The following is a 25,776-nucleotide window of genomic DNA, read 5'->3' as shown; positions in this document are numbered from 1 at the left end:
AATTAGTAGGTTTACAATTTTCCGATTCAATACAAGTTAGTTATGATAATTTGGCCTTTCCATTTATTATTTACTACAGATACAACTTGCTGTAAATGAAAAGAGTCTACCTACAAATCATCACAACCTATTGTTGAAGCATCTTCCATTACAACTTTCCAGTCATTACCACCAACTTCAATTGACCAAACAACTTATTTACCTCAAAATGATGCACATATAAACCTCGTCCCTATATCGTTCGAAGCTCTATCATCAATATCATGTCCTGTCGTAATCAAATCCAGAAGCACTTACTGCTAACACCTAGCAAACTAACACGGACTGCTGAAACTACTGCTTCAGAAAATACATCAACGTGAAAACATCATTTATCCCAAATTGTTACACCACAGGACATACCAGATGATTCTACATCATATTAAAATCAGATTTAAAGATATACATCAGATTAACATCAGAAACTAAATTCAAACAGCCAAACAAACAAATAAGGTGTACAAACTCAAGATACACGAGAAGGAAATCAAATAAATTAATCTTAAGAAACTAAAAATAAATTTTGACACTTCCTATAAATTAATATTTATTTCATAATATCTGTTTCATATAGAACAACTTCCATTAATAGCGTCAATGTAAGCTCAGGACATATCTTCTACACAGAAGAAGATAACTAATGTACCAATTATGCAGTGAAAACAAACCCATCTCGTTTTAACACATTTAATTAAATATCTTTCAACAGCTTAAAAACCCACCTTCACTTTAGATAATGAAATCTATAGAGCATCCCAAACATCCAAATAATGTTCGCACTGGACGATTTGTGAGTATCAAAGTGTCAAAGAGTTTATCCCAGTCAAATAATCAGGTTTTCAATACAGCTTCGCAGATTCGTAGTAACTGCTGATATTGGATCCTCCATTTTGTGACCCTAATAAAATAGATTACCAAGGCTTTATTTACCATAAAGCCAAATTCATTATAAGTCTATACTCAATAAATTGAATTCATTTATCATCCAAATTATATTGTCATTATACAATTGTTAATTTAATAAAAACTGAATTGCATCAACTTTCCATCCAACAATTGTAAACCCCTATCAAAACCATAGTATCTATAGATTTAAGATCACATTAAAAAACTACATATATACAATTCCTTTTATAGCGTAATACGTCTTTGGGTTACCTGCCTCCAATCTCGTCTATCTCGCTAGTCGTTTTCATTTAACTTTCCTTCTGACCTTGCTTTGGTGATTTCATGTAGCCATGTTGTAGGTGGTCTATCCCGTTTTCTCTTCTCCGAAGGGGTCCATTCCAGTATCTTTTATTGAGAGTCGTTCGTCTCCCATTCGTCTTAAGGGTCCATACCTTTTTTCTTTTCTTCTACTTTCATTTGCCTTCTAACTTCTTGGTTTCTAATATGCTTTGGACCAGATCTCCTCGCTGCTCTTCTCCAAAGGTCGATTTTTATTACTAGTAGGTAGTTTTTTTGCTTTTTTTCACTGCTAAGTTTCTGAGCTATAAATAATGACCTGTCATAATATAATATTGTATATTCCCTTCTTTAATTCAGGTCTAATATTTTTCTGCCCTAATGTAGAATTAAGTGCTACTATTACCCGTTTCCCTTTGGTGATTCGGTTTTGGATTATCTCTTCACAGCTTCCAGTTCTTGTTAGTTTTATACCAAGATAAACACATTAATTGTGATTATCTATCTTGTGTTTTTTCCATATTAACATCCAGATATCAATCTGGATATTCCTTTATCAGTTTTCTTGACACGTATTCTAGGTACCCTCTCTCTTGTGAGATTAATATGTCATCGTCTGTATAGCGTATATGATTATACCTATATGATTTCTGTGGTTTCCCAGGTTCGACTTCTGGTTGAATAGTTTTTTTGGTTTTTAGAAAAACCATTATTTTGACTACATTTCGGTTTCGATTTGGTCTCATTCAATTTTATCCTCCATTTTTTTATTGTATCATCGATCTTGTTCACTGAAGATTGTAGATTTCTTGTCTTTGTCATCCGCAAATGTTGTGATTGTTCCATTTTCGAGGTCAGATATATCGCTAGTGTACAGCACGTAGGGAACTGGGCCGAGCACACTTCCTTACGGCATTCCCGCCTTGATTTTATTTAAGTCTATGTAGATATCTTCCTGCTTTATTCTGAAGTGTCTCTTAGTTAAGTACGACTCTAATAAGCGTGAATAATGCCTCGGTAGTGCTCTATTCAATTTATGGATAAAACCTTCATGCCCTACCTTATCAAAGACTTGGGCCACATCCAAGAAGATAGCTTCCACATCCAGGAAGATTTGTTTTCCCTCTAGCGCATTTTCAATGATGTTGATGATTCTATATACGTAATATATCGTTGAATGACTCTCTCTAAAGCCAAACTGATCTGGTGAGATTAGGTAATCTCTTTTTTTCAATGATGATCTTTAGTCTTTTAATTAGGACCTTTTCGTATAATTTTGAAGTACAGGCAATAATGAAATAGGCCTGTAAAAGATAAAACCTCATTTGACGGCTTTCCTGGTATTTTCAGTCATTATGATTTCTACTACTTTCCACATTGCTTAGAGATGGCTTTTTTGGTAATTGTTTTAATATTTCGCCTGTTATTAGATCGAACCCTGGAGCTTTTTCGGATCGATATTCTCTTTTATCTCTCTCGCAATTTCTTTGATATTAGTAGGTTTAATCTCCAAGAAATCTTGTTCAAAACTATTCGCATTTACGGAATGGTGGTATTCCAGAAAGAATATTCACTACTTTTTTGAGCTGTTAACTCACTAAGGTATGTCCCAATCGATTCATTCTTGATGCGTTTTATTTCTCGCTTGAGATATTGTGACGCATTATTTAAACTTGTCTTGTCCTTGGGAGATCTGGTTTGTTACCATTTGCGAAGTAATTTTCTTGTTTCAGAAATCAGAGTTCTGATTTCTTTCGGATAATTTTTCCTTCTGTTCTAATAGGGATGATTGGAGTACTGTCCTATACTGCTTGCTGAATATGTTTGGTCAGTAATTCAACTTCTGCATCTAACTGATTTTTAGTTTTCAAATGCAACAAAAGATTAACTGAGTCTTCTAGTTCATTTCTGAAGTTTTGTCCAATCTGTCCTTGCATTTACCAGTCTAGGAGTCTCTTTGGAGTAGATAAATAATCCGAATTCATGTCCCAGGCCTCCTTAATGCTCAAGACATTAGAGAAATTTTTTTAAGAGATTTTATTCTGACCCGTTGGCTTTCCAGTCGATACTAGTGCACAGTTCAATTGTCTGCACGCTTTTGCGAGCTCTCTTCCGTTACTGGTGGTTAATCTTGATCCTCATTTAGTATGTCATCACCTCCGATAATGAATCTACTTCCTTGGGAGTTCAAAAATGTTATGTACAAATTTGAGTGTATTTTATGTTTTGGCGAGCAGTATATAGCTTAGACTACTAGGTTAAAGGTATTAGTTTTGATTTTCACAGCCATAGCTTGTATTTCTTCTTATCTTTTATAATTATTGCGCTTTTTTCTTTGGCTGTATTTGCTGGCTAGATATCCCTGATATCCTTTAAACTTGATGTGTGAGTTATTAGTGAAGTGTGTTTGGGCGATAAGGCATATATCAATCTATAACAAGAACAATTTGCAATTATTTTTGGTGTTTCAGAAGACCATTGCATTCTATTCCAAAATTCTTAGCCATATTTGATTTTAGGAATCGCTTTTCCAAGTTTGTGATTCGTGTATCTAGCTTTTCTAGTTTTTCTAAAATAAATAAGTGTAATGTCAATGTTTGATGTTCTGTAATTCTGATAATTAATACAATACAATTACATAAAAAGTATTAGAAAAGAAAGAAAAGATGAGGGAAATATAAACCTGATTCAAAATAAAAAGTGGGAAAAATATTACGAAACGCTATTAACAGAAAGTAAGCACGAATTTATGGAAAGACCTGACCATATCTCAATGACAGAAAACTCAGAGGTGCATAAGATAAACAAAGAAGAACTGAAAAAAGAATTGAAACAAATGAAAAATGGAAAAGCACCCGGGCCTGGAGACATTCCAATCGAGTTGGTGAAACATGGACCGGATGCTCTTTTGGAAAGCATAGTGAATATTTTTAATAAATGCTTAATTGAAGGCCAAACGATTCCAGACGATTGGAATTTGGCCCACATTAGCCCCATTTATAAAAAGGGAGACAGAAAAGAATGCGGAAATTATAGAGGCATTAGCGTAACTAGCTCGCTGGGAAGGTTATATGGTCGTATATTGAAAAGAAGAATAGAAGAGGAGTATAAAGAAATTGAAGAACAAAGCGGCTTCAGAGCAGGAAGATCGTGCGTGGACAACACATTTACCCTTTAACAAGTAATTGAAAAACGAACAGCTCGAAACCTCCCTACGCATCTGGTATTTATAGATCTGGAGAAGGCTTATGATACAGTTCCTTTAAAACTCTTATTTAGTGTCTTGACGAAAACGGACCTTAGTAAAACATATCTAAAAGCAATACTGAACATCTATAAATATCCTCAAAGCACTGTAAAAACAGGAAATACTTTCTCAAGGGTATTTACAGTAACGAAAGGCTTGAGACAAGGATGTTGTCTTTCCCCCACCCTATTCAAAATATATATCCAAGAAGCACTGCACCAGTGGAGACAAAAATGTGCGGGAATGGGGTTGAAGCTTAACAACCATTATCTGACAACGCTGTTCTTTGCAGATGATCAAGTACTAATTGCAAGCTGTGAAGAAGATGCAGATTATATGCTTAGAAAGCTCAAAGATGAATACGAAAAATGGGGGATGAGTATGTCTAAAACAGAATATATGCGAATAGGCAATGAAGACGAAGACCCGGATTTGGAAATTAGACAAATGAAAAGGTGCTACGAATACAAATATTTGGGAAGTATTATCTGCAGTAAAGGAACAACGGAACGAGATATAGACTATAGAGTGCAACAAGGCAGGTGTTATAGTGTTCAAATTCTGAATTCGATACTTTGGTCCAACAAAGCTACTATGAGAACTAAAATGACTATCTACAAAGGAATTGTAGAGCCCATTCTTACATATGGAGCAGAATGTTGGCAAATGACAGTAAAAGGAAAGAAAAAAGTTGACACGGTTGAAATGGACTACCTAAGAAGAGCTTGCCGTATATCAAGAGTAGAACGTATACCTAATTCTGAAATTAGAAGAAAAACAGATAGAGTACATACAACTTCTGAAAGAATAGAAACTAGACAGTTAATATGGTATGGACACGTACAGAGGATGGACGACAACAGATGGCCAAAAAGAGCTATGAAATACAATCCAAGTAATAGAAGGAAACGAGGAAGACCAGCCAAGTCTTGGATACAAGGTGTTATGGAAACCATGAAAGATAGAGCCATTGATGAAGACACCTGGAGAGATAGAAAAAGATGGCGATCGAAATGCGGGAAGCGGCAGAAGCTGTAGGATCCCCGCTTATATATATATATATATATATATATATATATATATATATATATATATATATATATATATATATATATATATATATATATATATATATATATATATATATAATTCTGATAATTTTTTTCAGTGTTATTTGCAATAGTTTTTCCTGTAGTTACCTGACTGTATTGTCTGCTGCTCTGTGATAATTTAATGAATTTTTTCGTAACACAAGTTTACTGAACCGTATATACATTATATCGTATCTTTGCAATATTATATCTTAAATAAACAAAACGTTTGAGATCCATGAACTATGAACAAAGATAATTAGTGATGTAAAATTTAATTTTCTGAGTGTTTTATGCTCAAGATAAACTCTTGGTTTATTGAAATATTTACCTCGATAGTCTACCTAAAAAGACTTCAGTTCAAAATTTAGATTCAAATGTGCAGAGATCAATTGCTGTGTGCTAAGAGAAGTTGAAAGTTTGGAGCGAGAAAAAGCAAACTTACACAAAAATAGTCTATCAAGAATTTTCTTAGTTTGTTTTTGTTATAGCAAATTAATGCGCAAGATGTAATCACTTTTGAGATTATTTGCTCTGGTCTAGTCTACAATTGTAGTATAGTTAAGAAATTTGATATTGTTATATTCGTTCAAATAAATGCGCCCTTGTTGTATTTACAGAAATTATTTAAAATAATCTGGGCGTTCATGTTTTGTAAAGTTAATTTATCTTTGTGTATGTTGGTATGGAAAAAATCAAAAAGAAGTTACCAAATTTATTTAGATATCAACGTGGCTCTATTTTGATACTGTAAAAATTAGCCACATCAAAGATAACAGTAACGTTGATGTCTTGAGCTGTATAAAAATACCTGGGCCAACATTTAACACAACGATAATGAAGGCAATTGCATTTTTTGATTTACCACTCCGCAGTTTAAGAAAAGAAACAAACCGGTAATATAAAATGCGATAGATTTTAATTTCTGGTGTTGCTTGATCTGTCAGTCATTTGTCAACCGCTAAAAAGTGTCAAATTTTGACACTGTTACACAGTACCACTGGGACCATCTAGTAGTTGTAGAAAGTGGTGTAAGATGTCTAGTACAAGTTTGGTTGAGAAAAACATATTCATTTTTTAAGACTGTATTGAAAACTTGAAATTTTTAAAAATATTATACCTTTTAAGTATGGAAAAGGGTTACATTATAAATATTTTATGGTGATCAATATATTCGAGACTGAAATTAGTATTTTTGTTTAATATAGAAAATCACCCCAAAAACAGAAAAAAATGTTAATATTGGTATGGTTAAACTTTTTAAAAGTAACACCTCGAAAACCATACCATTATTCCATTAAAATATAACCTTTTTCCATCATAAATAGTGAGAAGACCAATGCTTTGACATACATAATAGTTGTCTGTACTGTAAAATATATTTTAATACCGTTTGTTTCTATTACTTACATTTGTATACATGGAAAGCAGTTTAAAAGACCTACGAATTCATTAAAATTGTATTAGATCTTTTAGAATGGTTTACAACTATACTGACAATCAATTGGTATAAAAAACGAAAGTGACTTCCGTGCTCATTGTGTTATTTGTTGGGTTTCACCTTATACATAATATATCTACATTTATTGCTGCTGCGCATGAGGTTGGAAATAGCGTGTTCGATACACGCCAATAATTATACAAAATGAAAACTTAGATATTATATTGTAGAAAATGGAATTGAATAAAAACAGTTACACTGACTTTGTTTACTACTCCAAAAATCCTTGAACCTAATATTCCTATTTGCGTCTAATAAAGTGTGTTTTTCAAACAATATTTATTGAGAAACTACCTGAAACAGTAAAGAAAATTTTAGTTTACATCTTTAACAATATTAACACAAATAAAACGTTTTCTTCAATATGGCGTCAAGCAATTATAATTCCTTTTTTAAAAATTAATAAGCCAAAAAACTTACCATCCTCCTATCGACCAATATCTCACCAGTAACATTTGCAAAGCAATGGAGAGAATATTGAGTAAAAGACTGAAGTGGCACTTTGAAAAGAAAAAACTTTTTACTCCAATACAAAGAGGATACCGTTCAGACAGATCGACAGCTGATAACATTCTTGCACTAGAATCCGAAATTCATAAAGCATTTACAAATCAACAAAAAGTAAGCGCAATATTTTTCGACATCAAAAAAAAGCTTTCGACACAACATGGACGCATTATATCCTCACAATTATGAAAAACTGGAAGAAGATAGATTGTAACTTTCTCGCTTTCACCAAAAACTTTCTTCAAAACAGGTCCATACAAGTAAAACCGAACATCGAAATCACTCCATAATGGAATTCCTCAAGGATCGGCCTTAAGTCCACTATTATTCTTAATCGCAATAAATAATATAACAAATTACATAAAGCTTCCCGTAAAAGCTAATCTTTTTGCTGATGATCTAGTAATATATGTTAAAAGTAAAAATATAGAATTAGCTACGCAAATTTTACATTAAACAGCTTAGAACTGAGGTCTTTAGAGACTGGTTTAACTTTTTCAACTGAGAAGACTAAAGTAATAATGTTTGACAAAAGAAGAGCAGAATACAACTTGAAACTTGTATCTAAATGGTCATTCTCTGAAACAAGTCCCCGAAATCAAATTTTTGGGTGTAATATTTGACTCACAATCCACATAGATCAACAATTTAATCAAATCCTGTCAACAAAGAATAAACTTACTAAGAGTTTTATCCAATCATAGATGGGGTTCAGATATTAAAATTCTTCTAAATTTATATTAGAGATTAATAAGAAGCAAACTCGACTACGGATGCATCTGCTATGAAACAGCAAATAAAAATCAACTAAAAAACTGGATGTTATTCAAACCACATCTCTACGACTAATCTTTGGAGCCTTTAGAACTACTTCAATAAGAAGCCTTTAAGTGCTAGTAGGAGAAATGCCACTATACCGCAGAAGAAAATATATATCACTATGCTACGCTTCAAAAATTCTAAGCGCAAAGGATCATACCTTTCTCGCAAGTTTAGTATCGGAAGAATCACTAGAACAATATACAAATTACACCACCAAGACAGTACCATTTTACGAACGAGTTAAAAGACTACCTTAGTATATCAATCAAATCACCTTGGCACCCATAAAAATATACCAGACACCTCCCTGGACAGTTTCTTTACCAATAGTAGACCTCTCCTTACTTAATCATGATAAGCATTCACACATTTCTGTTGAGGTCAGGCTTCAGTATCATGCAAATTTACTCAAATGTTCCACTTACAAATTGTTCTTCACTGATGCCTCCAAAGATTGCAACGGAGTAGCAGCTGCTACTGTATCAGAAAACGTAATTTCTGCCACTAGATTAACTGACGGCTGTAGTATTTATACCGCAGAGCTCCAAGCAATACTTGACGTACTAAATCATTGTAAAACCATAAATGAAAAACAAATACTAATATTATCAGATTAATTAAGTTCTTTACAGGCCATTAAACATATTTATCCTACACACATCAATCTATTCCTAATTAAAGAGGCGTTGCAACAGCTTCAATTTTCTGGGAAAACCATATCATTTATGTGGGTCCCATCACATGTCGGAATAACTGGTAATGAGCTAGCAGACAAAACATTGTTTGAAGCAATAAACAATGTGAACATTCCGACTACAACAGGTATACCAATATCAGATACTAAAACTTTATTCAAAACTCATGTAAATAAAATCTGGCAAGAAATATGGGACCAAAAAAACACAAATCTTAAAAGCATCAAACCAGAGGTATCTTCAAAAAATCTTCCTATACCACCAAAAAGAAAAGACCAGGTAATTATCAGCAGACTCCGGCTTGGGCATACACGACATACGCACGGCTACAAAATCTTCAAAGAACCACTACCAATGTGCTAAAGATGCCAAACACCTTTCACGGTCAACCATATAATAATAGAATGTCCAGAGTACACCTTAGCCAAGGCGATATTAAAGATACCCAACAATCTGAAAGAAGCACTGGTTACAAAATTCAATGAAGTTCTGTCTTTTTTAAATTACTGTAAACTATATAATAAATTATGATTTAATTTTTGTTACATGTACAGTGTACTATATTGTTGTAAGTCATGACTTTTAAAATGTACCTTATTTTCTCTATTTGTATCATAAACCTACCGCTAATAACCCCAGTGGTTGATGCGGATAAATAAACTTTGATATGGATATAAAAATAGAACTTTAAAATGGAATAAAACGGATGATTTTTTTAAACTGACATGAAATTGACTTTATTCGAAAGATCATATTTTGGTATTATAATTTAAATATGATTTCTGGCATATGACCGGAACGGCTGTACCATATGTACAGCGGTCACCATTAATTGTAATGTTCTGGCCAGCATCGTTTTTGAAGAAGTATGGACTAATGATTCCACCAGCCCATAAAGTACACCAAACAGGTTTTTCTGGATGTAATGGTTTCTCAACATACGCTTGAAGGTTGTCTTCACTCCAAATACGGCAGTTTTGTTTGTTGACGTAGCCATTCAACCAAAAGTGAGCTTCATCGCTAAACAAAATTCGCTCATGAAAATCGAGATCAATCGGCAATCCATTCACCGAATCTACGCGTTACTAGGAGATCGTATAGCATCAATTCTTACATAAGTTGGATTATGTAAGCACGCAAACCAAGATCTTTCCGCAAAGTCTTCCATAAAGTGGATGGATACATATCCAACTGCTGTGCACGATGACGGATAAACTAATTTGGGTCTTCATCTACTTTAACTTCTTCTGTACGCACTGTAAGACGTCTCTGTGGATGCTTATTATCATTTGGAGTTAATGTGGTGCGAAAACGTTCCATGGTTAATCGAATTAATTGCTCTGATGCTGATGGACGATTATGTTGACCATAAACTGGACGTAGTGTGCGATACAATTTCGAACAGAACCATGATTTTCAAAATAAATTTTCGCAATTTACAAACGTTGTTCAAGCGTCAGTCTATTCATGCTGAAATGTCGAACCAAACTAAACATAAATCACTTGACAGCTGTCAAAATGTCCGTCAGGTAAAAAGTGTTGCTAAATTACATTTCTATACCTCTAAAAAAATACCCATTATATTCACAGACAAGAAAAAACAAGTTTAAAGTATACAATCCAAGCACCTTCTTCTTTCAGTGCCATATTAGGTCCCCTAACGTTGGCAATATTGATTGACGAGTTGTTTAATGTCTTTAGCTAACAGGAATAGTTGTTCGGCACTGCCTATTCGTGTCCAGTCGCGAATGTTCTTGAGCCGTGGTATTTGCTTACTTCCAATTCCTTTGCGGCCCTCGATTTTACCTTTCATGATAAGTTGAATGATTCTGTACCGATCTCCTCTAAGAACATGCCCTAGGTATGAAATTTTCCCTGGTCGATTCATCGTGTCAGCCTTTAAAGTCCAGATCTTAGTGCCATATCATAACACTGACCAAGTATAGTATTTGATCATTTTTTGACATAATTTTTAGTTTAAGCTGTGGGTATAGAAGAATGATTTCATTCGATAGCTTACAGATTTAAACGATAGCTTATAAGACCAAAGAGTGTATATCCCCGTGTTCACTGCTATGTCCCAAGCCATATACCCTACAAAATATGATCCACGCCCTTTACCAACGAGCATTAGGCTTACAATAATTCACTCAATCATTGAAGAAAGCTGGGCAAGCTCTAGAACAAGCTAAAAAAGCACCGGAGCCTATCAGTTAGAAATGAATATGCACTAAATTTGAATTGAATATTAAAATATTTTTCTGTAAAGATGAAGTAGAGAATTTGAGGGGAGGACCAAAATGGTAAGTATATGGAAAAAATATTTTTAGAAAACAAATGAAATAACAAAGATTCCGACCTAAAAAAACTTATAAGATCACAACGAAGATGAAGTAGGTACCTATCAAAAAACAATACAAAAGCAGGTGAAATAAAATTTTAAATCAATTGATTCAGGAAAGAGGAACTCAAAGAATCAATATACACGCTTTGGTAAAATATGGAATTAGCCTCTTTTTTATTATTGCTTGGCAAAAATCTCAACGAAGTATAATATCTGCGCAGCTCGAAATACTGAATATAAGTCTAAACCAGTTCAAGTTCTCACATTTTTCAACAAAGAATTTTTCTCCTTAGTCATTCTTCTACGTTTATGTCTACGGATGCTCTTTGTTCCCAACATAAATTTTTTAAAAATTAAATATTATTGTTACCTATTATATTCTCTTGTAGGATATTAAAAAGCACTGTGTATTCTACTCTATCGAAAGGGTATAGTCGATGAAACCGATATACAGGTCTTTTTGTTGATCTCTACATTTTTATAAAAGAAATAACTTAAATATTGCTTCCCTAGTTCACATTCCATCTCGGAAACCAAACGTTCTGCCTGCAGAGATGTATTATAATATTTGAGGAACTGTAAGTTGCCTACATTTGGTGCATCTCAGTAAGGTAAAATTTGAAGTCTGAGTCTGCTTTAAATATGTTGCATAATTATTTCTATGATCTAACCAACCTAACAAAATTATTACATGTTTGTTAAAATTTAGAATGATGAAATAATAACACACATTTTTTAAAATATATTTCTTATTTACTTGTTCAAATATCTCCGCCTATGAAAACTCTGAAGTTGGCTAAAAACTTCAGGAAAAACGAAAACAAAGCAAACTTCACCACTGTTCAAGAATACACAGTATACTGCACGTATACAGTGAGTGAGGTTACCTAATTTTTATAAATATGATTTAGGCTCAAAAGTTAAAATGGAAATATTTTTACTTTAATAATTATAGCAAATACTTCTAAAATTTTTAGGTACATAGTCAAAAACTGATTTCCTATTTAAATCAATTAGATTACCTATTAATTTCATTTTTGGGACTAAGCAATGCCTGGGAAAGTAAAAGTTAAAATATCATCAGGGAAAAATCTACCTGTAATGGATAGATCTAGTGACACAACGGATGCTTATGTAGAGATAAAATTGGGTAGTACAACATTTAAAACTGATGTGTGTCGAAAGTCCTTACATCCCCAATGGAATACAGATTGGTACCGTTTTGAGGTAATTTTAAATCATACATTAATTACTATACTATACCATCCACATATTTAATTAATATATCAATTATAGGTAGAAGATTCAGAATTGCAAGATGAACCATTACAGATAAGACTAATGGACCATGATACATACTCTGCTAATGATGCTATAGGTAAAGTCTATCTTAATTTAAATCCACTGCTGCTACCTGTTGACGGTCAAATAATGAAGTATGGATTCAATGGGGACAGCTCAATTCACCATGAAATATCAGGGTGGCTTCCAGTATATGATACTATGCATGGTATTAGAGGTGAAGTTAATATCACAGTTAAAGTTGAACTATTCTCAGACTTTAATAGATTTAGACAATCATCATGTGGTGTACAGTTTTTTTATTGTAAGTATTAATTTAGAATACTGAATATTACTTATAAATCCATTTAGTTTGCATACCTAAAACAGGACATCAGTTTTGCCTATGCCAGAACATTAGGAAGGCATAAAATCATGCTGAGAATCATTCCAGATATGGCATATAACAAAAATAATAATGTTTCTTGGAAAACAGACAGATTTGTCGAGTTTAAGATTAAGCAAAGACGAAGCAATAGCAAAAATACATGCTTAAAATCTTAAAGAGCATGTTATAAGGCTAGTAATGAGGAGGTCATTGAATTCAGTATCACAGTGAAGAAGGAAGATGTGAAATGACCTCTTCCCAAAGCAATATATTGTCAGCCACATTCAAAATGTATTACTTGCCATGCTTTTTGTGTTCAAATGATAAGAAAAATGTTTTAATCAATATCGTGACATTATTTTGTGTGTAATTTTAAATTATTTTTAGCTCCAACAGTGCCTCAAGGTTATCAAGCAAAGCTGATACACGGATTTGTGGAAGAGCTAGTAGTTTATGATGATCCTGAATACCAATGGATAGATAAGATTCGTACTCCAAGAGCTTCAAATGAAGCTAGACAAACACTATTTTTTAAACTTTCTGGAGAACTTCAGCGCAAAATTGGCGTAAAGACCTTAAATTTGGGTGGTAATGCTGTCATAGGTTATAAACAGAGCTATGATTTAGAGGGGGAGTCAGGAATTGTAGCTAGAGGTATTGGTACTGCCATAACCTTAATGGTATCAAGTACCAATAGTAATGGTCCCTTATTGCCTGGAGAAAATAAAGATGAGTAAGTAACTATTTTACTCCTAGTTTTCATTTGATAAAGCTCATTAACACTGAATTTTTATCAGTTATTATATTATATTATTAATTTAATCAGTTTTTCACTAATAAATGAAATTTTTATATGAAAAAAAAGATTACTTTAAAATTTTTGTATATAGGTAATATAAATTTTATAACTTAATCAAAAAAATAAAAGTAACTAACTGAAAGATGCATTAAAATGTTCTGCCAGTGATTCCATGAGTTTAAGTAGAAAAAATAATCAACTAATTGTCTAATGTCTAATAAATTACTTTTATCTAATGTCATATAAAGTGGGGATTGAATGAAAACACAAGAATAGTAGTTCTTATCTTAGTACTTTAATTAAAAAACGAAAGTTATTTATCTGTTATAATAATTGCAATGTCCATTATTTAATTTTGTAGATTCTTTGGTTATTTATTGACTACATATAATAATGCCCCCTATCTGGTTTTGACTTAGGTTTTTTAAAACTCTCGTTGGCTTCTTACTACTAGGTTCATGTCATTATCATGTTACATTTCTGTGGCATTTTTAGGCATCTCTATACTATTTTATGCTTTTTAGTTTTAATTCTTTGTTTATTAGGTTTCTCCAAAATGAAATCACAAAACCTTCTAATTCCACTCCTATTTCTGGCAAGTGAGCGAAGACCAACTGTTGAAATGTCAGGCCAAGCACTCGATTTCAGTCCCTGATGTATCAATGGGACTAAAACGAACTCGCTGTGCTGCTAATTCTCTTAATTTAAATCGCAAGTTGGATCAGTTCGCAATATAATTTTGATTCCCAAGCTATGATCTGTGACATTGAATTTTAAGCTGCTATTTTCCAATGTAAACAAACAATTGGATATTGTTTATTATAATCGAATATGTTGAGATGCAATCTTAAATGTTTCTCTTTCTAAGATTTGTAAAACTCAAATTGAAACCTTTTACAGAGTGGAAGGAAAAAGGCTATAACTTTATACACTCTTCTTTATTTTTTTTTGTTCCTCATTCTTGGGTATTATTTTTCTCTTTTTGCAATAAGCATTATTTTCTGGTAGGGCCTTATAGATTTCCGATTCGCTATGTATTGAGTTTACTGATTCTGTTATAAGAGAGTTTGAGAAGGTATTTTTCTGGAACTTATTGTATGCCAGACCGCAAGAGTTCTCACTGACCTCTGGCAGTGTGTGTTATTAGATTAGGATGTATTATTTGTAAGTACTAGAAAGAACACAGAACTCACAACGCCTGACAGCTGTCTGTGTGCGCTCTAGCTAAGTCATCGTATTTTTCACATTTTACAATATCTGTATTGTGAATCAAGAACATTTTAATGGATTTAAATAATGAATTTTATTCGAGCAGAAAATATACATTTACATTTTGTCATTTTAAAATTATATTTTTCTTGTTTATACAGGCATGTTAAAGATTATCTCGAATTCGTTGGTGATGGCAAAAGCTTTCGCTTGAGCAGCACACCAAACGTCTTATCCTTTATGCTTCCCGCCTTTTCTAAAATGTCTAAAATTGCCAATGTTACCTTTCCTAAATATAAGCGTAAATCTCGAAAAATTGATTCTTATGTAGATTCTGGTGGTATGAGAGCATCACATTCTATCGAAAATATTTCTCATAGCCCAATGGAAAGATTGCTTCAACAAGAAAATGAAAGAGGTAAAACATATGGTTTGCCTCAAAAGTTAAAGAATCTTACATATTCTCAAAAGTCTTTAACTAAGAGAATGACAGCCCTAAAATCAAAACTTTCAGGTAGTATAGGTGAGAAAATAGATGAAGAACCTGCTGTTCAGAAAAAATACCTTCATAAGAGATCAGATAGCGATTCTAGTTTTATGGCAGAGGTTTTAGCCCGTTCTGCTATTCAGGTTCACAATAGTTTGACTTGTATATTAGAAGTAAAAAATCAGTCTGCAGATGAGGGTAAATCAAACGAAAAATCGGACAAATATAATAAAATGATGTCCGATTCAAATACTGTATCTGATGATGAAAGTGTTAGCGAAGGTCATTGTTCTGATTCTGATTCTACAACTTCCGATGATGAGGATGAGAGTCTTAACATTAAAAATAGTCAAGAGGATCTTGACACCATAAGCACTATTATTAAAGACATAGAAATGTTACAAATAAAACAAAAGCCATTTTTACTAAAACAGCAATCTTTACCAGCATTTGAAATCAGTCGATTGGATTCAGTGAGCTCTCTGTCTAATGCATATACCTATAAACCAATAGACACAAACTGGGATCTATCTGATAATGAAAATAACGAAAAAGAATGTAATAATAATTCTGACAGTATTATTGAAGCATCAACTTCTGAAACAGTTTTGCCCAAAGAGGAGTGTGAAAAAACAACCAATACATTATTTGAGATTGGCGAGAAAGAAACTTCTATTACAGATAAAGACTATGATGAACAAGTAGTTGAAGTCAAAAATGTAGAACCTGAGTTTAAGGGCATAGTACCAGAAGCTATAAAGAGTGTAAAAATAGGAGAAATGAGTTTAATACGAACAGCTATACAGACTTTATTATTAGATAAAGCCCAGATTTTAGGAACGTACACACCACCCATAACTCCATCGGAAATATTGGATACCGAATTTCCAAAAAGTTTCATCTCAAACGATACCACCCAGAAATCAAGAATGCTCAAATCAGCTAGTTCAGTATCTTTCAAAGAATATGCAAAAAAAAGAGAACATGTCTTGGGTGTTCCTTTTACGGATATAACTGCAACTAAACTGTTTAAAAGAAGACAGTCACAGCCGTGTATACTGAAGTCAGAGGCACTCATTCCTAGAACCAACATTGATTACAAAATGTACTCGGACAATCAACTAAACAAACCTTTGGTTAAGACATTGCTCAACGAATCGTTAAATAAAACAAAATTACTTCCAAAGTCAAATATATTTAGTGATCAGAAAAGTACATTATCACTGAATTCTGATGTAATTCACCGCGAGATATCATGCATTGATAGTTCTGAAAAAAAATCTAAACCAAACCTATTATATCGAATCTTTAGTAAAAAAAGATCACGCCCATCACCCACTTGTTCTAATACTCTTACAGTTAATGATTTAACCACTATTAACGTTTCTTCCAATGATTCGCCAACTGATATAAAAATTCAGAGCGATATTTGTACTAGTACTAAGCACGCATGCATAACCCCTAACAGGCATAATATATCACCACAACCAGATCAAATTGGAAGTAATTATCAGCAGAACCTAGAGCAGCGAAAAAGTGACCAATCGCCTTCGAGACTCAATATTTTGGCTCAGAGAAGATCTTCAGATTCCGATCTAAGTACTACACCAAAGGGTAAGTACTAAATTATTGTTTTCATGTAATTTTGTATCACAAGATCGATATTTGAAGCGCCTAGAATAACAATGGTCCAACTCCACAAAAGTTGAAACTGAGATATTGAAGGTTTTGTGAAATCAGTTATAGTTAATTCTAGAAATATCACGTATGTACCGTAATTGGATTTTAATTAATATTAGATGTTTAGTTTTATAACAATGACACAAAATATTGAAATCTTGCTTGAATACTGAGTTTATGTTTGAAAAAATAAAATTGAACTTGTACCATTTTTAAAATGACTGATTTTTTTTCTTATCCTAAAAATATGGAACAAATTTATTTAAATGAGGTTTAATTATTGTCATTGTTATTAATTTCTGCATTTTAAAAATATCTAACTGTGATATTGCATATACATATGTATAATAATATAATAAAGCACAGTAATACAAAAAATTATTTATTTGAAGAACTTTATATACGTATAATTACGATAGAAAGATAATCTCGTCAGCTGAAGAGCGATTTTCTTCATTAATAGTTGAAGACCGTGTTGCTATCTGCGTCGGCAGATTTCTGTAGTAGTGATGAAAGATCGGAGGTATGTCAGGTAATAAGTCTAACATGTCTCTTTTTTTGCATCAGTGAGTGCTCTTCTGGGTGGATACAGAGGACCTTGCTGTACGTTGCACAGGTTTTTCATGGGTCTACCGCATCTCCTTTTGAAAATATCCACCATGTAAAACTCCATACATTCGTTCAATGTTTCTTTAAACTGAAACTGTTGCGGACGATCTCGTTAAAAACGGAGCCATCGAATTTTTAACCAATTGAATTTATAACCGCAGATAGTTTTCTTTCTGTTTCTTACTTCGTTTTCCAAGATTTCTTTGCTTAAAAATTCTTCTCGCTGCATTTCAGTGACGATAAAGTGAGGTTGCTTGGTTTTAGCGTTTTGTATTATTTGTATCCATTCCTGAGGGCTTCAAATAAGAGCATGTTTTCTGTTAGCACTCTCTATAATATCAAATTCTCCATTATTCGGCAAGTAGGAGTGACCAGAAACTAGGAACTTCAAATCTATTATTTTAGTTCTTACGTCTGGATCTTGTACAAGTTTTAACAACGATAGGCTTGTTTTAATGTTACGGTTTTGACCCGTACACGAATCAGAATACGCAATTACATGCTCATAAGAAGAACCTTCTTGCTTTAGGTGTTTCTCTAAACATGATTCAATATCTTGCGATCCACGACCACCTTCAGTTTCGTCTCATACATACATGTATCCTGTTTTGTTGTTCATGCAATGTATGCCAAAATTGTATATGTACAAATTCCTCTTACAATAGGCTACTGAAATAGTTAATTTTGGGGAGGGTAGCGCTTTCTGTAAGTCAAATGTAATCACATAGGCTTCATCTATTTTCTTTGAATCATTCTTTAAACTCTCTCTGGCAGCATCTGTTTTCCTTTGATGTAGATCTTTCTGTAGTAGTAATCCTTTCTTGAGTTGTTCTTCTCGTGTGGATTTGATTTTCAGTTCAAATTCATCACATAACTTGCAGGTATCTCGGAGAGGCGGTTTGAAGTGCAAGTTAAATTTACTGTTGAAGACGTGGTAGTAGTACTTTAATTTCTTCGGTTCCCTATTCTCTGTGGCACATTTTTCTTTATAGAGATCGTACATCTTTTTTACTGTAAGATTGCTGTTTTAAATATTTTCGATGAGGGTTTTTCAATCTCGAATAGTGACTCTGATATCCAGGAAACATACCGATGTGTTCTACGATGTCTGAGTCGTCTAGTTGTCTCGAACTTGATACACCACGCCGTTCTTTACATCCAGATGCTACAGATTTAGATATGCATCTATATAAGCGTCCGTCACTTATTTTAAACGTAGCAAGGAAGTATTTCTTTCATACCTTCTGTGTTTTCGTATCATATTTCAATAAGTAGTGAAATACTTGCTGTTTGTTAACACCAGAGCCATCTTTTGGACGTCTACGGTTTACATCACTCGATTTTACCAGACCATAGAGATATAGATTCTGTTCAACATAATTTCCAAGTTTCCAAAACTCCTCAAATATTGTTTTTCTATCAGTTTCTGTAAACAAAGTTGAACACTTTTTGGTACAACCACAATCTGGGTTGTCAAACTGCTTTTCGGGTACTCTCATTCCATTGTTGGCAAAATACTCTTTCCCACTATTTCTACTTTTCTTTCTTTGTTGTATTTTCCATTCTTTTTCTTTTCTTATTCGTTTTCTAGACGTGGCAGAAGTACCTTGATTTACGACGGCTTCTACAGCAGCTGGCTCATTTTCAATTACTACTGCTTCACCCTGAACAGTCCCCGGAATGTCAGCTTGGGCACTCGTTGATGGTGTTGGTTGTGGTACTAGAACAGGAGTGATGGAAATCGGATTTGCAGTGAGTCCCATCAGCAGTTGTTCATTACTAAGGCTCTCATTACAGTCTAAAACAATAACACAATGTTTTAGTGCAATTAAAAAGAAAAATATCTTAAATAATGTTATTTAAACAATTGAGACCTAAACTACGCAAAGATAAACTTAATTAGATACTCTTAATTAAATAACTAAAATGTTAATTGCAAGTTGATACTATTTTTTTCCTTAAAATATCATTACTTTTAGGTTATGTTAAGTTATGAGTACTCACCGGATGAATATTCATTATTCCTGTCTGAACTCGGAAGATATTCTGATCCAGAATCACTATAATCCTCATTGTCGTTGGAATTCATAACGAAAACTTAAAATTTTTAATAAAAATACATGCCCTACAAGTTCAAAACACGTTCCCCGAAGTGGCGTGATAATTCAGAGTGATAATGGTCCAACTCCGGATTTGTACCGTTATTATACTGACACTTAAACTTAGACCACTTTTAAACTGAAATATTTTGATTTTGTATGACAGCTTCGATACAAGTGATGCCATCTCTGCTTCAGTAGATATAATTAGGAGTTGGGCCAATTTTATTCCCAAAAAGCGAAGCCTTCTGTACACAAAACGCGAATTTTAAAAAATATGGAGTTGGACCATTATTATTCTGGGCGCCTCATTTTATAAATACAATAAACCATGCATCTTACAAATAAAGATTTCTTATTGCATATCTCGTTGAGAATAAACCACAGATTACAAAACAAACTTAATTTGACTTTCCAATCTTATTTATACAGGGTGCGCCAAACCTATGACTTTCTTTATTACGGCTAAATTATGAAGTATATAAAAAATAAATCCGAAGATTTTGTAATATCCCCTGGGTTAGTGACTGAATACGGCCGGGAAAGACCGCTGTCGCCACTGTAATAAACGCTGTTAATATTATAACATCCACGTCTATAATATTAAGGGAGACTTAACTCTGCGAGCGGAGGCAAGGCTTACTGGTCCACTAGTCTGAACTGGTCGTGATTCCGCCCTCGCGGATTTACAAGAGGGTAGGAAAATTTGGATAAGGGGATGAAGGACGTTCAGATGCAGGCCCTGTAAAGAGTTACAGGTTATTGACTTACGTTAGAAGCCGGAGAGAGGTACAATGCGAAAAGTGTGTTCACTTTTGTGTGTGCGTTGTTTTTCAATTTTCCTATTGAGTTCTTTATACACTACCGAGCATAAAATTAGGGTCACCCCGTAATTTGAATTTGTTGTAGAAATTATTATTCTGTTTTAACTATTTTCGGTTGTAACATAGTTTACTAACGGATTGCTTAAAGAAAACAACGTTTTGGTCGTTTAAAGTTTATTAAAAATAATGGAAATGAATTTTCCTTTGATATACTAAATATTGAAAAGGGACAATTTTAATTTTATGTGCTTTTTGTTGAAAAAAAGAAATTTTAAGAACTTCAGTAGCGAGTATTCCCTCCTCTGGCAGTGATAACAGCTTGCAAACGACGAGGCATGCTTTGGATCACATTCTGCGGAAGATTATTCCATTCTTGCACCAATATGTCGCGAAGCTCTCTCGAATTTCTAGCACATGACTCCGTAAACGTCTCTTCATCTCATCCCAAACATGTTCTATGGGATTGATATCTGGACTGCGAGCAGGCCAAACAGATCGTGTGATTTGAACCTCGTCAAGATACTCAGTAACTATCCTAGCAGTGTGGGGCCGTGCATTATCATGCATAAATGTTGCGTCGTCTCCAAGAATAACCATAAACGGTTAAACATGGTCTTCCATAATCTGTGTCAGGTACCTACGCGCTGTCAATGTCCCATTCTCGATAAAGACTAACTCCGTGCAAGCATCAAACGATATGCCTCCCCATGCCGTAACTGACCCTCCACCAAATGGAAGACGCTCGGCAACACATGCTTGAGCATATCTCTCGCCTGGACGTCGCCACACTCTTACACGTTTGTCTGAGCCCGTAAGACAGAATCTCGATTCATCGGAAAACAATACACGACTCCAATCCTGCATTGTCCAAGCCAAGTGTTCTCGTTCAAAATTCAATCTGGCAATTCGATGTTCACGGGAAAGCGGCGGTCCAGTTACTCTAGTTCGAGAAGATAAACCAGCAGCATGAAGTCGTCTCCTAACTGTCCATTCACTTATGTTTACATTTCTCACTTCCTTCAGATGATTTCGAAGAGAAACTGCCGTGACCGTTCGGTTTCTCAAAGCACTAGAAACGACAAAGCGGTCATCTCTAGCTGTTGTAATCCTGCCTTGACCTGAATCAGGTCTTCGAGTGGTCACCATTCCCCCTTTCCCCTACTTGTAATATCATCTATTCGGTTTCTCACAATATGTTCTTTGATAGTCTTGAGGAACCCTGGTTCTCAGACCATTCGAATATTTATCCTCACACGTCACAACTTTCTTCTTTTTTATCGCTATTTTCATATTGACATTCTTGCACTCTAGAAATAGTTTGCAGATAATTTATTATTATCAGCTTACATTACTGTTATTATTTGAGGAATTTAATTGATTTGTGTACCTGTCCGCATTTTTTTTTTATCCCATCCTTTTATAATTCTGCCAATCTACAGTGCTTTTCAGATAAAACAATAAACCTTAAACAACTTTTGAACTTTTATTTTTTAGACAAAGCGCAAAGACACCTCAATTAATATTTGAAGGGGGAGACATTATGTCATATTTAAGCTTGCTAGAAAAGCCGCCCTCTCATCCCGTGTCTCCCTTTATTTTTTTTTAAATTACTTCCACCTTTTTGTTGACATTTGGATTCTCCTTTTTATGCTGATTTTAAAAATGTATAATACAGAAGAAAATTAGATGTGCAACAAAAAGTTACCATTTGAAAATAAAAATCGACCTGTCTTTATTGTTTTTTTCGAACTCTATCAGTAACATTAAGTTATTTTTGGGACACACTGTATATATATACAGGGTTGCGAGAAAGTCTGACAGTAAGGTGCTATCTTTGAAATGATTAAACTAATAACTATGATATATCACAGAAAAGCTTATTTCTTATCCTTTAAAAATGCTAGTTACGCGAAATAATAATCAATAAATAATTGAAGGAAATTTATTCAAAGTGTAATGGAATTTTACAACACATAAAACTGAACAATTCAACTTGATTATAATTTCTTTATTCATTACAATAAATGCTCAAAATATAGTAATAAAGTACTAATCCAATTTTGAAATGTTACATAAAATAGCTCATTTAATATTATTGTTAGATAGTACATTGTGATAACTATTTGTTTGATGTTTCCTCCTGATAGGATTCAATAGAAAAAGTGAGTATAAGATGTTGTATGATACTTGTTGCATCTTATGTACATGTTTTATAAATGTCTATACTGTACACGAGGAATTTTTTAATGATTTGATTAATCTATTAATAGAATTATATTAAACAATTTATTGTATGTGGGATATGCATTACTTATTTTAAAATGTCTTTTGGCTTCAATGGTTATTTACTGCCGAATACGATGTTGATTCAATTTTTTTAAGTAATCATTTTTTACTTGATTGGAAGCGGTTTTTAAAATGCACCTTTTTAATCGAACTACCTTATTTAACGTGGTCTTATAGTATACAAATGATAGTTCTTATAGTAGACGTCTAAAAAATGCTATTACCCATGATACACAATATTTTTATAACATGCTAAGTATCTTATTATAGCTGTAGCCAAACGACATTTTAGCGTATTAATATATTTATACAATGTATACAAAAAGTCATGTAAATTGCTAATTTTTCAATTGATATGTTTACGCAAAAGTGTTTTTAATCAATCAAGTTATCTGCATAAGTCAATCCGGAATTCACACTATTACACCAAAATAACTGCACTGAACCGTCAAATTTTTATAAATTCCATGAAATATCGGTATCCCTGAAAATAAAAGGGTAGACAATGCTGCCGATTATCGAACAAGCTAGATTTAGGGAAAAAGACATATAGCAGATATATACTACTGGAATAAGAGGTAAAAAATAGAAAAAAAAGTGTTACACTCAGAAGTGGTTTTATTATAACTTGCCGGTTTCGGGCTTTACAATTTCAGTTCATCTTTAGGTCCCCGATAGAAGGTTAGAAGAGTATGCAGACAAACATATTGTGCAAGTAACAACCGATTACTACTAGGAAAATTCATATGCACAGGAAGACGACAAAAAGACAATATCTAGAGAGATGAGGAGATTCAAATATCGCAAATACGAGGTATAAAGTGGAGCTTCTACAACAATTTACAAACAATCACCGCAACAAACAGATATTCGGTGATAAAGACGTGATATCTCACATAAGTATCCCACGTATGGATGACTGAAGAGACTCTCAATCTTGTAGAAGAATGACAAAAACTTAGAAACGGCACATCAAACAATTTTTGTCCCAATAAATGGGACAAAAATAATTATATTAAAAACATATGTCTACAACTAGAGGAACATGCCGGCCGCCAAGAATCTAGAGAATTTTTCTCAAAAGTCAAATCAGATCATCAAAGATAATAGTGGAAATACCATAACAAACCCAGACGGTATCGCAGAGGTGTGGAAACAATATTGCGAAATACTATTCTGTAACAACAACCCAACCAATAATACAGAGAAAAGAAGTTATGAAAAAGAACCTCAAATATTGAAATCAGAAATTGAGGCGGCAATTAAAAAGCTAAAATTCAGAAAAGCAGAAGGAGAAGATGAAGTAACAGCTGAAACACTCAAAGAAATGGGAGAATTAGGAACGGAAGTATTGCTTAGAGTTTGCAATGAGATCTCAAACCTCAGTTGAGAACCTCAAATATTGAAATCAGAAATTGAGGCGGCAATTAAAAAGCTAAAATTCAGAAAGCATAAGGAGAAGCTGGAATAACAGCTGAAACACTCTAAGAAATGGGAGACTTAGAGACGGAAGTAATGCTTAGAATTTGCAATGAGATCTGGAATACCGGAAAGTGGCCAAATGACTGGGGTAAACTCACGTTTATTCCCTATTTATAAAAAAAGGTTCACCGACAGATTGCAGTAAAATACTTCTAACCATCATAAATGAAAGGCTAAAATCAATTCTTGTACCCCAAATTCCCCAAGAACAATGCGGATTCGTCCCAGGTAGAGGAACAAGAGAACATATTCTTAATATTCGTCAAATTCGTTTAACGCAGAAACATATTTATGCTTTGTTGACTATTCCAAGGCCTTCGATACCGTAAAATGGGATAAAATGTGGAGTTAAAAATTAAAATCTGGAGTTCGACAGGGATGCATAATATCCCCTATTCTATTCTGTATATATAGTGAACAATGGGAAGGTGGAGCAACGATAGGAGGAAGAAAAAGTAAAAACCTACGTTGTGCTGATGACACTGTTATATTAGCGGCATCTCCAGAAGAACTGGAACAAATTATGAATAGGCTAGGCACGGTGATTACGGAATATGGTTTGAAAATAAATATGCAGAAAACCAAAGTGATGATCATCGATAGAATCAGACAAACAACCGAGCAGAGATAAGAAACATGGCAGGTTACGAAGTGGTCAGTCAATTTAATTACTTAGGCTCCGTTATCACTAACAGTGGAGGATGCGAAGCCGAGATCCGTCTAAGCATCACAATGGCCAGATCGGCAACAGCCAAACTCACAAAAATTTGGAAAAACACTGACATCACAAAAAACACAAAATTACGCCATGTTCGAGCATTGATATTTCCTATCGCCACCTATGCTTCAGAAACTTGGACAATAAAAAAGCCGATTCAAAGCGTATAATGGCATTTGAAATGGAGATCTACAATAGAATATTGCGCACACCATGGACCGCCCATCGCACAAATAACCTAAATTCTAGCAGAACTTAACTAAAAACTAGACTCATCACAACTATCAACCATAATATACTGAGATATTTTGGGCATATAACTAGAAGAAGAGAAGGCATGGAGCGAATGATAGTTGAAGGTAATGTAGCGGGTAAAAGATCTCAGAAATAGTCAAACAAATTACATGACGCCACTACATCCTTACGAAGGAGGAGTATCTCACATAAAAAGAGGACTACTAATTTGGGCACGATATTTAGCAA

General features: G+C 33.7%; 1 protein-coding gene across 1 annotated transcript in view; it reads left to right on the top strand.

The window, feature by feature from the left end:
- The first annotated feature begins 12,087 nt into the window (after positions 1-12,087).
- Positions 12,088-25,776, top strand: part of LOC140451953 (C2 domain-containing protein 5) — a 33,690-nt gene continuing 20,001 nt past the window's right edge. The window contains exons 1-5 of the mRNA XM_072545937.1: positions 12,088-12,304; positions 12,409-12,658; positions 12,728-13,037; positions 13,488-13,833; positions 17,064-17,209. Coding sequence (XP_072402038.1) covers positions 12,482-12,658; positions 12,728-13,037; positions 13,488-13,833; positions 17,064-17,209 — 979 coding nt within the window. The 5' untranslated portion in view covers positions 12,088-12,304; positions 12,409-12,481. The remainder of the gene's footprint in view (positions 12,305-12,408; positions 12,659-12,727; positions 13,038-13,487; positions 13,834-17,063; positions 17,210-25,776) is intronic.

The sequence above is a fragment of the Diabrotica undecimpunctata genome, chromosome 10 (assembly GCF_040954645.1).
Source record: "Diabrotica undecimpunctata isolate CICGRU chromosome 10, icDiaUnde3, whole genome shotgun sequence".
Classification (NCBI taxonomy): domain Eukaryota; kingdom Metazoa; phylum Arthropoda; class Insecta; order Coleoptera; family Chrysomelidae; genus Diabrotica; species Diabrotica undecimpunctata.
This window is presented reverse-complemented; position numbering and strand designations above follow the sequence as displayed.